The sequence below is a fragment of the Podarcis erhardii genome (assembly GCF_964252035.2).
Source record: "Podarcis erhardii genome assembly, chromosome: 3".
NCBI lineage: Eukaryota > Metazoa > Chordata > Lepidosauria > Squamata > Lacertidae > Podarcis > Podarcis erhardii.
This window is the reverse complement of record NC_138507.1, coordinates 61205326-61218875: the sequence shown is the minus strand read 5'-3', so window position 1 is coordinate 61218875 and position 13550 is coordinate 61205326. Positions and strand designations below refer to the sequence as shown.

Here is a 13550-nt window from a genome sequence, read left to right as displayed (position 1 = left end):
TGGTTATTTTCCAAGGAAACTAATATTTTGTTGAATTCTAGATTGATGAAATTCTGTGAAAAAAATGGTACACGTACAAAGTGTTTTATTGGCTTAGCTGACACTTAAATGAAGATTTTCTTGATTCTTTCAGCACTCAGTGTTCTTTCTACTGGGTTACCTTATTATTTTATAATTATTTTTCGGTGGGGTGTCTTACTGTTAATGTTACTTCTTGGCAAGAGATAATTTTCACTTGTGTTAAGAATGGTGTTTGTACTTTATCTTTCCTTGGTGATATATTATGTGTTTATTTTAGGTCAATTGGCAACAGGAAAGATTTCGGGAGATTGTCAGTAAGCTCGGGCAGTTCCTGAAGCAAGCTGGCTTTAAGGTAAAGAAAATGATATAGAATTCAAGTGACTGATTAAAAGTCTGAGTTTTCAATGACTATATCCACTGCTATGGGTACAGGAAAGGTCACAAAATGCTATTGCCCCATTCTAAATGTGTGGATATGATATGTGATAGGGCTGTGACAAAATTTCTGGTGACTGGCTAATTATTACTTGAAAATTATGCTGGCTCTTCAAAGGGCTGATACTTTAATTTGCTACCGACTGCCAAGAATTCCTTTTTAATGAACTAGAATTCTAGTCCTCTGCTTTTCCACTGACAGATGTTTTATATCCACTTCTACTGCTTGGGAGAGCAATACTTCAACTTCAATGCTGTCTTCAAAAGAAAAAATTACAGAACAAGAGCGTCCTTTCCTCTTGTCCATGTTGTCTGTGGAGGAAATGAGTAGTATTTTTTTTTTCTCCAGAGAGTTGAACTTTTAGAGAAGCGCCGCTGGCATTTTGCTGCTGCTTTCTGAAAAAAACTAAATTGAAGGGAAAGAGACTACCCATCCTGGGTGTGGTTTCTTTCCCTTCCCTCTCAGTTTTTGCAGTAGTAGCAGTGAGGCAGTGCTGATGCTTTTTGTGGAAGCCCAGCTTATGAAAGAGAGCACCTTTCCTTTCCTCCGTGGTGAGCAGGGGATGGAGAGAGAGTTTAAGCCAAGCCAAGCTTTACAGCAAGGCTTGCAAGGTGAGGGAGAGGCCCTTTGTCACTGGTGAGAAGACCAATAGATTTATTGAGCCCTGCCTTTTGTGAGGTGTGAAGGGAATTGTTATTGGTCAGTTCAAGGTGTGTGGGGATGTGTATGCGAGAGATGTTCTATACAGTGATGTCATGAAAGGATCAAATTGCTATAGGTGTTACTTTCTCCTTCGATATTCTGTGAAGTGCAGGACTTATTAATTAGCTTCAGTAACTGATTAAGTAGCATTAGCTTTCTATCTTCCACAAGAAGAATCTTAGTTTGAGTTTCAAAAGCTTAGAAATACTACTTATAATGCTGGAAAAGTTGCTTTCCAATTTCACGCTGCAAATTAAACACTTCTCTCAACCAGGAGTCGGACGTAGCTTATATACCTACAAGTGGGCTTGGTGGTGAAAATCTTGTCACAAGAAGTCAAGCGAGTGAGCTGACCAAGTGGTATGAAGGAAAATGCTTGTTAGAACAAATAGGTATGTGTTTACTTCTGTAAGATTTTTAGAACAGATTCAGTACACAGCTGGGGAAATGCAGTAAAGAAAAATTAATATCGCTTGCTGTAAAGGACATAGCTATTCACAGAGCACATTGGTTTATTTACAGATTCTTTCAAGCCACCTCAAAGATCAGTGGAGAAACCATTCAGATTATGTGTATCGGATGTTTTTAAAGGTTAGTAAGTTTTCTTTAAGTATTAAAAAAAATAAAATTTCTGTCATGCAATTTCCCTTCACTGGTGAGCAAATTTCCTAAAAATATTTATTTAAAAAAACTAATCTAGAAATGTTACTTAGAATAGGTAATATCCTGCTTTTCATTACTGACTGAAGTGCATGTACTGGTGTAGCAGGGTCATTGCATAGCTTGTTGCAGTAGTGCAACACACAGTATCCACAATTATAAATGTCTTTTCTATCACTGCAGTTCTTAAATTTGGAGAATTGGCCAGACTTCTTGTAACTTTTATTAAGTTCATTTGTTCTTATCTGTATTTTCAATGTACTTGTTTTTAAATTTTGTTGATTTTTTTCTGCGTTTTTCAAATAAGTACTTTAAACTTTTAATGTAAATGGCTTAGATTTTTCTTTGCTACAGCAGTCTATACATTCTGTTAAGTGAAAATAAATAAACACCTGCTGAGTTCAGCAGCTGTGTCGGCACATGGGAACGTTGGCACCTATAATGGTTTTTGAATCTAGGATGTGTCTCCCACTCCCCATCCCTAATACTTTCATCGTAGAGAGGGCAGAACAAAAGTGTCCTGAAAGAATTTCCACCCTGGTTCTCCAATAATGGTTAGGCACACATTGAATAAAGATTCTGTGTATGCAGTGGCAGCTGTTGCCCATTGGGACTGGTAGGATGGAAAGCAAAGTGGGCAGTAGTAGGAGGAGCTGGAGCCAATGGCAGGCAGAGCCAACTAATTCAAGTTTTCGTCCCACCCTCCTCCCTACTCATTCTGCATCCACTATGAATCCCCAACTGAACTGAGAACTGTGCTTGCAGAAGAGTACAGTTCTTGGTGCTGGAGTGGCAACCTAGTGCCAGCATAATCCCTCTGTTTTAACATCTCCAGCCAGTCACATATTTGTAGGTTTGGTGAGAAAATAGTTTTAAAACCACTGAAGCACAATAGGTAGCCCAACGGAACATAATATATTTGAGTACATTTTTCAAATCGAAAACTTACTGGTTGGATGGTTATTGTTTTCTTATTGCAGTGTTTGAGATTTGTTTTACTGATAAAATCAAAGACTCGCTTTGCATTACAATGTAAAATCAATTGTGCAACTATTTTTATCTTATCAAAAATTGCATCTCTGGTGGTGCAACCTTCAGAGAAGTTGCATGATACTTTTGCTGTCTCCAACCAACGTTTTTGTTGCAGATCAAGGATCAGGATTTTGTGTGACTGGTAAAATTGAAGCAGGATATGTTCAAGTTGGAGATCGACTGCTAGCGATGCCTCCTAATGAAACTTGCACTGTAAAAGGTATAGTATAGAGGCTGATGGATGATCTCCCTTTGGGTTACCCTGCAGGCAGCTTTAGAATGTGTTAATCTACACTGTTGCATGTGAAAACCTCCAAGAAAATTGGGTGATTCCTTCTGCTGAACTGTGAGTGTTGCTTGAGAGCAGCTCTGCTCCTGGAGGCCCAGAAAGCAGCTGTGGCCAAGAGCACTTTTGCAGCAGCTGCATGCATTCCTGGATAAAGCAGAAACCATTAACTGCCATGGTGACATCAGTATTGGATTACTGCACCACTCTTACATTTATTGAAGCATATTTCACCCCCCTACACCCCCATCTTCATTGGCTTCCACTTTGGGTGGGTGGGTGGTTAGAGCCAAGATATTGAATGGCATGCTTCTACAAAAACCTGTTCACTATTGTCATCATTTTAGAGGTATTGCCCCACATCCTGCTGCCTTCTGATTGAATGTGGCTGGTGGCAATGGAAGGCACCCAGTTGCAACACCCAGTTGTGCAATTCCCTATCTAGATATGTTTGATTTGCTTTCCCTCTATTGAATGTAAGGTGGTAATTCCCCTCCCCACCCCTTCATCAAGCTTTTCATTTTGCTGGCATCTTTATGCTCCTCTTGGTTGTTTTATATGACCCAGTTTTATGCTCACTCCTTGCAGCTGTTTTAATTGCTGCTATTTGATTTCATTAGTAAGATATTGTTACTGGATATTTTGTAATTTTTATTGCAGGTTGTGTGTTTATATACACATTTTTAAAGTTTAAAATTTCCTTAGGTTGAAAGGTCGTATGGAAGTACTTAAATAATTTGCATTATATCAGTTATTAGAATGAAACAATAATATAGCTGCTGTCATGTTACTGTTGAACTTTCCACTAATAGCTGGCATAGTAAGAATGCTATAGACAGGGAGGGAGAGAAAGTGATATAGAGATTTCTCTAAGCAGCCTTTTTCAGACTGTAATACTTCAACATTTGTGAGAAAATAATCCTAGTAGTCAGGATTCAGTTTATTTCATTTAACATTATTTCTTGTATAGGATTGCTACTTAAAATATTCTTTACAGAAGTCACATTGCAAAGCAATATTAATTTCCATTATAATTAGCTGAGTCAGTGTGTATGTGTGTATAGCTGGACTGCATTCCAAGCTTATACTTTATTGGTTTTCACAACTTGCAGAATATTTTTATTGTAGATTAAACTGAACAATTATATGGTTTTAATGGACAAGGCATTATTATTGGTTTGGGTTTGCTTTATGTATATCCCAAATATGAGGCAATAACTTTGTAAAATCAAGCATTAAATTAATATGACAGTATAGTGCTTTTTCTGAAAGTTTAGTACTTTCAAATTAAGTACAGCATTTCCAGAACACTTTTTCCAAATTTGCCTCCTTTTCCCAGTTACGGTTTCCAACAACCATATGAATGCTTCAAAGCTCTAGATGTTCATGCATTTAGCCATCAGCATATAAGCTCAGGAATTCTTCAGTAACTCATACATATGATTTAGTACAGAGTTTAGTATGCTTCATAGCATACCCATTTGTTTCACCATTACGTCGAAAGCAAACAAAAACTCATTTGGTGAAAAATGAAAGCAGGTACGACCGAGATTTTTAAAAGTTTGCAGACAGTGTGCTTGTACCATAAATAATAAATTCCTTCTTAAATTCTTGTGCAGTCATACTTTCAAAATTGTGACACCTGTGCAGTGTGACAGGCATATAGCTGAACATTGACTTGCAGAAAACTCACTCCGTAAGGCAAGGTGACTTTAGATGATGGTAGTTCCCGAGAAGAAAAGCTGTCTGAGGTTTTAGTCAACAGCTTTTACTATCACCTCATTCATACTGAAAACTGATGAGTCGTGGTTGATGCAGCAGAACTGGCAAAAACAGAGCTGTTTGTAGCAGTTAAACCAAGGTAGTTCACTGTTTAGTTCTGGTTTTACTCATTTCTAGGAATTGCCCTACATGATGAACCAGTGGATTGGGCTGCAGCAGGAGATCACGTTATTCTCACTTTGACTGGCATGGATATCATCAAAATCAAGTGAGTACAGAAAAGACTTTGCCTAAGCAACGGTTTATATTTAACATGAAGCTTTCTAACCGTTGCAGTTGATAATCAGTGGTTTACCGGTTGGGGAGGGAGGGTGTGGGAGGCTTGCTACCTGGATAGCAAGAGAACTGCAAATCACCTAGCCTGCATGCAATAGACGATGTGAAACTGGCAGTGGTCTTGATCACAGTCAGGCAATTGTTGGGTTAAAAAAATGAATAAGGGCCAGGCATAACGATTTGTTGGTATATTCATCTGGAGTTTTGGGAGGCAAAAGAGTGCTCAGATAGATTGCGTATAACATTGGGTTTTATTTTTTAAAAAAATCTTTGCTGCTACTGAACAACAGTTATTTTAACACTACTAGTACACTTGGTACTGTAAGGAACAGAAACAGTACAATGTGACTGCTGTTTGACTGAGATAGACCAGTCAAAAGAAGATGGGGCTCAAAAAAGAAGCAGAAAGGGGTTAAATTTGGCAGAAAGTATTGAAGAGACTGTGATGACCAAGGAAGAGTTAGCGCTTGTCTTCTTCCAAATAAATATGTGTGTGTGTGTGTGTGTGTCGGGGGGACGGGACGGACAAGAGCTAAAAGTGGCACTCTACATTAAGGTACTAATCTCCATAAAAACAAGCACCATTGGAGTTTACTATGTAGAGCAGTACTGGAGTTGACATACTAAGGGAATCTTAACTGGTTAATTCAGTTTGGTGGTGCTGGGTATGTGTGAAGGAGAGAAGCAGGAGAATGGGTCACTTGATATTAAATAGCATGATCATAACCATATTTGCTCAGGAGGAAACCCTTTTGATTTCAGTGGGTCTTACTCCCAGATAAATGGGGTTAGGATTGCACCCTCAGAGATTCTCTGTACTTGTTACCAATTAGTGGAATGAATGACTGAATCTATATTATTTGACTTATGGAGATGAGAAAATAAAGAGATTTAGTGATCTTGACATGGTGATCACTGTTCGTATTAGTCATGATGGACTAAGTAGCTAGAGAGAGGGGAAAGGAGTTAAGAAGACTGCTGCTGAAAGCTCAGTAAGCCATAATTCTGCCTGACTTATAATGTTGTGAACAAATAGCATCACCTTCCTCCACACATCACACTAAAAATTACTTGGAGAACCCATAGCAAACTCCTACTCTCTGCTTTGTTTTATGTATGTGAAATTTTGTAGAGCATTTGGGACAATATGGTAGAAAGCAATGTGCTACCCAAACATACATAAAATAACCACTTCCATATCTCCTCCTGCCTAACAGAATGTGTGTGCACTTTAGAAGAGCTAGCAATCCCCAAACAGTAATAAATATTACTTCTAGGGTACCTGTTGGTAGCACTGCTGCTGCCAATCCTATCCAGCCCAACTCAGGGCAAACCTCACCCTGGCACAGTCTGGACACACAAATAGGATTGATCACTGTGGGAAAGCATCAGCCTGGTATAGGCCAAAGGATGACAGTGGGAATTGATGCAGTCTCCATGTTAGTTTGTCATCTAAGCATGCCTCTTGGTGTTACCACATTTAAAACCCAGATGCACTTAGCCTGATTTGTTTCTTCACAATCTCTCTTGCAGTGTTGCGTGCATATTTTGTTGCCCCAAGGAACCTATTAAAGCTTGCATGCGTTTCAGAGCTCGGATCCTCATCTTCAATATTGAAGTTCCTATCACCAAAGGATTCCCTGTAAGTGTGGCACTGTCTTTGTTTTCTGAAGACCTTACGTTCTGTGTTTTAGCATTTTATCACTCATGCACATGCCTGCTTTTTAATTAGATTCATTCTATATGTACTGCACAGTGATGTGTACCTGCTTTGCTGCACACATCCTAAAGCAGAGAATACATCTTGAAATGCTGCTCTTGAAGAAGATTGGCTGTATTCATTACAGTGGTATTTTGAAGGTTCAAAATCATGGGTTAAGATAGTAGGCAAAAGCACTACTTGAGACTGAGAGACAGAAAGATGGCCACATGTGGACTGCACAATTAAATCAAGAGACAGTTTTGGTTAACATTGTAAGGAGTTCATAAGAAAAGCCTCTTGGATCAAGTCAAATATCCATCTAGTCCAGAACTCTGGGTGGTAGCCAAAAAAGTATTTACATTAGTGCAAGGATTTCTGACTGCGCAACAGAACTCCCCTCCACTCACCCCATGCACCCCCTAAATGTATTCTGGGGGATCTTTCAGGGTAGATTTGGGGAGGGCAGCGACCCATGGAAAAAGAGAAGAAAGGCAAGTTGTGTTTACACACGGAGGTCATTTAGCAAATGCAACTGCTTTGTTTCATACTGTTCTCTGGTCTAACAGTGCAGAATCAGGTGGCCATAGGAAGCCCACATGTCGAACCTGAACACTCTCCCATACCTATAATTCCCAACAATAATTATTCAGAGGCATACTACCTCCAGCAATGGGGATAGAACCTAGCTGTCATAGTTAGTAGCAATTGATTGCCTTTTAAAGCCATCCAACTTGGTGGCAATCACTATCTCTTGTGGGAGCAAATTCCATAGTTTAACTGCGTGCTGTGTGACAAGGTACTTCCCTTTGTCCTGAATTATCCAACATTCATCTGCCTTGGATAACTTGATGAGGGAGGAAAATTTTTCCCTATCCACCTTCTTCGCACCATGCATACATAGTTTTATATGTCTCTGTCCTGTCCCTCTCCCTTACTTGCCTTTTCTCTAAACTAAAAAACCTCAAATGTTGTAACCCTTCCTCTTAGAGGTTAGTTGCTCCAACCCCTTGAGTATTCTGGTTATCCTTTTCTGAACCTTTCCCAGCTATACGTGCAAAATCTTTCTTCTTGTAGCTTGCAAAATGCATTTATAGAAGCGTTTCGGTCCTGTTCACGTTCTGTCATCTGCTGAAAATAGTTTTAAGGCGGTTGTCAATTAAAACAAACTCTTGTTTCAGGTGCTTTTACATTTTCAAACTGTAAGCGAGCCTGCCACTATTAGGAGGTTATTGAGTGTGCTTCACAAGAGTACAGGTGAAGTCACAAAGAAAAAGCCTAAGTAAGTATTTTAAGTGGAAATTTTGGTAAAAAATGTGTTGCATAGCAAGTCCAACTCAAATTTCTATCATGTTAAGCATAGTGGAAATGGGAAGAGAGATAATCAGATAGGCAGATAAAATGCAAATAGTTGATCTTACATTTAGATCTCAAAGCATTCTGAAACAAACTAACAAATATGTTGCTAAGGATGTTCTGAGCATGTCATTTGGCTGCCTTTTCTTAGTTCTAGAGAGATAGGTGCTTGAAGTACCATTCTTGGTTTTATATTCTCTCTGCTTGTATCATATTCCTGCCTTTTTTTAAAATTCTGTGTATGAGATTCCATCTTGTAGAAGTGCCAACAAGAGATTTTGAGAATACCAACACTGGAACTTTTTTAGGTTGCTTGAACTCCATGGGATTTATAATTAATTTAAAAATGATCCCTTGCAAAGGCAATGGATGCCAGCCAGCATATCTTGCTCTGGTGTAACTATGTGTCTGTACTTTAGCCTTGTGGGATTACACTTGGTTGATACGACTGAAGTAGACCTAGGAAAATTCTGTTAGCCTGAGCTTTTATTGTGAAATGATGCTATGTCCAACCTCTCAGATATGGACTCTGGCCTTAGGTTTGGTGCACCTCAAGGTTATAGTGGAAATCCAGTTCTTTGCCCCCCCCCCCCCAAGGCAGGTAAAAGTCTTAACTGTATGACTTCTTTCCAACTTCCTTATTTTTGCTGTCTCTTGGCTCTTGTGAGATCAGGAAAGCCAGTATTTTACATATGAATCTTTCTTCTTTGTTCTCCCCAGTCTCCTTCTAGGTAGGCTGGATCCTGAAGGCTTAGGTTCCTCTTACTGTATAAATCAACTCTTCCTCTCCAACATTCTCATTCCCCCTATTCCACAATAAAGTCCAGGGCATGTGGAGAAGATGGTCTGTTTAATGTGCTATTAGCCCCTTTTGTGCTTAAGTTTCTGTACTTGTGCTTCAAGCCAGGAAACCATTATTTTTAAAATCAAATTATTTTATGAATAAAAAACACAGCTGTGATCACAGTGTGACCACTCCTGTCTTTTTGAAGCAAGCCCTGTCAATAAATGGTTTTCATGGGTACTGCTAAATTCTCCAAAGTAAGCTCAGTAATTCTAACCAATGCAATCCTAATAAATAAATTAAAAAAAACACATGAAATTGTCCAGTAGCACCTTAGAGACCAACTAAGTTTGTTCTGGGTATAAGCTTTTGTGTGCATGCACACTTCTACAGATACTACTGTGCAAACAAAAGCTTATACCCAGAACCAACTTAGTTGGAGTCTAAGGTGCTACTGGACAATTTTTTAATTTTATTTATTTATTTCGACTGTGTCAGACCCACACGGCTACCTACCTGAATCTCCAATGCAATCCTGTCTGCAGTGAGCATTTGTCTCCAGTAAATATTCCAAAGTTGGTATTACTAATTCCCCAAAATGTGTGTTTTCCATGAACACATGTGGAGAGGCACAATAATAGATCCAATAACAATGTATATGAACTGTTGCTCTTTTCCCCTTACAGGTGTTTGACTAAAGGACAGAATGCTTTAGTAGAACTGCAAACACAAAGGCCTGTTGCTCTGGAACTTTATAAAGACTTCAAAGAACTTGGAAGGTTCATGTTGCGCTACAGTGGCTCCACCATAGCTGCAGGAGTTGTGACGGAGGTATAGCATATGTTTGTATGCATGCTTTATAATGACAGATCATGAAGTGGTATATTCTTTACGTTGAGGTTCCAGCCACTTGTTTCAAAAAATCACCCACAATGAACTACAGACTACTTGAATAGCTAATCAGGCTTGGAAATGAGACTCTTTTATTAAACATTTTAAAGGAAATAAACAACCACCACTTAGAAATATTAGCACTTTTTTCGTCTCCCAGGCCAAAATCTTTGTAAACACGTTTCTGTCCAGGTCTCAATTCTCATAGAATCATAGAATTGTAGAGTTGGAAGGGACCCCCAAAGTCATCTAGTCCAACCCTCTGCAATGCAGGAATCTCAGCTAAAGCATCCATAGCAGATAACCATCCAACCTTTGCTTAAAGCTTCCAATGAAAGAGAGACCACAACCTCCCTAAGGAGACTGTTCCACAAGCTAACAGCTCTTTCTGTCACAAAGTTGTTCCTGATAGTCAAAATCTCCTTGAATCCATTGGTATGGGTCCTACCCTCCAGAGCAGTAGAAAATAAGCTTTCTCTATCTTCCACGTGACAGCCCTTTGGGTATTTGAAGATGGCAGTCATATCTTTCCTTCCTTATTTTTCCTTGGTGATTTGCACTTTTCTTATGCTATCCTTTAATTTGCTGACTGGGTTTTTTTTTCCCCTTGATGGAAGTAGTTTAGCCCAGCATCACTCCTACTTTGATTGGGGTTTGGGAATCTATTAGAAGAGGCTTGGTCATCCCAGTCCTCAATAGGTTGGGCATCAGGTTCTCACAAGATGGTCTGTCTCGGAAAATTAGATGGTGGATCAGCTGCTTGTTGTAATGCAGAAAGTGGCAGCATTTCAGTTCCCTTAATCCACAGCATGTCACTTGAGAGGTACATGTTTGAATAGCTTGATTCGGCCTTATCTGCCCATCCAAACTTCTTAGAAGGTACAATGTGAAGAAAGGCAAAGTTGTGTTTTTACTTCAGAGGAGACTGCTGTGTTAAAATGCATACTGCTTAAAAGCCATTATTTGGCTGTGGTATATGTAAGCACTTTTTTGTTTTTAGTATTTCAGAGATGCCAAGTAGGTCATGTGATGAATTGTCTATGCAGTTGAGTGGCACAACTTTTCTTGAGGCAGGGTGGCATAAGAGTCATCTTCCTGAACGAAAATTGTGAAGGTTTTGCGTGTGCACTTTTTAAACCTTACAATTGGGCAGCATTTTAGCTAACTGCAGAAACGGCTTCATGGAATGATGTGTCAGTGCACTTTCAAAGAGCTCTGCTTGCAGCTCTTCACTCATTTATGTGCTTAGTCACATCCCAAGCTCAACATGGCTAGAAGAAGGTAGCCCTTGTGCGCCATACCCCATTGCTCTTACACAAGTCCCAATTAATAGCATCTAGATCAAGGGAAGTAATAGTGCCACTGTATTCTGCTCTGGTCAGACCTCACCTGGAGTACTGTGTCCAGTTCTGGGCACCACAGTTCAAGAAGGACACTGACAAACTGGAACGTGTCCAGAGGAGGGCAACCAAAATGGTCAAAGGCCTGGAAACGATGCCTTATGAGGAACGGCTAAGGGAGCTGGGCATGTTTAGCCTGGAGAAGAGGAGGTTAAGGGGTGATATGATAGCCATATTCAAATATATAAAAGGATGTCACATAGAGGAGGGAGAAAGGTTGTTTTCTGCTGCTCCAGAGAAGCGGACACAGAGCAATGGTTCCAGACTACAAGAAAGAAGATTCCACCTAAACATTAGGAAGAACTTCCTGACAGTAAGAGCTGTTCGACAGTGGAATTTGCTGCCAAGGAGTGTGGTGGAGTCTCCGTCTTTGTAGGTCTTTAAGCAGAGGCTTGACAACCATATGTCAGGAGTGCTCTGATGGTGTTTCCTGCTTGGCAGGGGGTTGGACTCGATGGCCCTTGTGGTCTCTTCCAACTCTATGATTCTATGATTAATAGAAGAGCCATGCTGGATCCGACCAATGGTCCACCCAGTCCAACATCTTGTTCCTAGGCCATAGAGGTAACATGCACAAACCACCTACTATTCACTAATGTGTGCACAAACACAGACTCAGTTACTGTTCAGTGGAATACTGCCTCTGAACCCAGAGGTTTTTTTGGCCTACGGTGGCTTATATCTATTGATAAAAACCTGTTCTTCATAAATGTGTCAGATCTTAATTTAAAGCCATCTGAGCCCATTACAACTTCTGACAACAGCGTCTGTAAACTATGTAATATGTGAAAAACACTTTTGTTTGTTCTGGGTCTCTTGTTTCTCCACACCATGTATAATCTCATCAACCTCTATCATATCTCCCGCTCAGTTGCCATTCTTTTCCAAAGTTCCAAACACACCGGCATTTTGTTTAGGGAACCTCGCAGTGATCTTAGGCAGAGAAGTCTTGCTGAGTTCTTTCACAAAAGGTTAAGCGCCAAACTAGATGGGATGATGGGGGATCTGCGCTTGGATCACCAAATGTCTCTTTGCTTGCTTGTTTAAAAGCAGGTTGTGAGGGCAAGAGATTTTGTATCGGAGCTAGGGGAGGGTTTGTTTGTTTGTTTGTTTGTTTTAAAAAAACCTTTATGCCATTTCCCCATTATAAAATTCTCCCCTCTCTCTTACTATTCTTACCACTCCCCACCCTTGCTGTTAGCTGTGAAAGTTAAAAAATAAATAAAATATGGTCAGCTTGTGTGCTGGCCTTGCTCAGTAACACCTTCAAACCTGGTTCCAGGTCTTTGCATTTGTACACTTTGGATAAATGCCAATGTCTTTTCTGAAAATTTTCAATTCTTCTTTTTAGATAAAAGAATGATGACTGTGCCAGAACTTCTGCAATCCAACCAAATGAAATCATATGTCCAAATATGCTTATTTGATGAATCCAGTCATATCAGTGGAAGGAGGAAAGGCAATTACCTTTTTAAGAGGAGAAGATGAAATACCAGGTGTTCTTCAAACATTTTGAAGCTGTCCTTGCTTCAAAATAGTATGCCAATAGGGAAATACACGTTGCACTTTCTTACTGCACAAGTTCCACTCTATTTCCCATTTAAACCATCATTGGTAACTCTTGAGGACCTTTATGAAAAGTTTATCAGAATGATGTGTTAAAGGACAATGATTCATCATGGGGGGAAAGCATGTTACTTCCAGCCTTAAACATTGTTTACAATTTATTTTGGGGTGGGGGGCACTGCTTACCTGCTGCACATTATTTCATAAATTAATTCAATTGGGCTATAGCGTTCCAGATTTTATACAAATACATTTTCAAAGAACCCTGTTTCCTTCTGTTTCAGAAACCATTATTAACCGTTAATTTCTTTCTATTCCAAATTAATTTAAAACTTATTTGTGTAGCCCTAGTTAGTCCAATAATGGCTATTTTTATTTTTTAGATTGTAGAAAAATAAAGTAGCTTGGCCTGAGCATAATATTTGTTTCTGTTCATGTTGTCTTGTATAAATAAAATCTTGGCACAAGGGGTACAGTTGGTTATGAGGGGCAGTAAATAAGACCCCTTGTCAAATGATGTGAAGACATAGGTGCAGACCAGCAGATAACACCTAAGTCTGAAGGTGTATAAGCACTCTGTACATCTCAGAACACCCAAGAAGTCTACAGAAACTCCTGGAATCTTACCTTTACATGTGCCATCTTTTAAAGACAGGTCA

At 39.5% G+C, this 13550-nt stretch overlaps 1 protein-coding gene across 1 annotated transcript in view; it reads left to right on the top strand.

The window, feature by feature from the left end:
* Positions 1 to 13310, top strand: part of HBS1L (HBS1 like translational GTPase) — a 41998-nt gene extending 28688 nt beyond the window's left edge. The window contains exons 10-18 of the mRNA XM_081855321.1: positions 299 to 373; positions 1434 to 1551; positions 1682 to 1750; positions 2967 to 3071; positions 5037 to 5127; positions 6729 to 6837; positions 8076 to 8176; positions 9721 to 9865; positions 12677 to 13310. Of these exons, the coding sequence (XP_081711447.1) occupies positions 299 to 373; positions 1434 to 1551; positions 1682 to 1750; positions 2967 to 3071; positions 5037 to 5127; positions 6729 to 6837; positions 8076 to 8176; positions 9721 to 9865; positions 12677 to 12688 (825 nt within the window). The 3' untranslated portion in view covers positions 12689 to 13310. The remainder of the gene's footprint in view (positions 1 to 298; positions 374 to 1433; positions 1552 to 1681; positions 1751 to 2966; positions 3072 to 5036; positions 5128 to 6728; positions 6838 to 8075; positions 8177 to 9720; positions 9866 to 12676) is intronic.
* Positions 13311 to 13550: the final 240 nt, after the last annotated feature.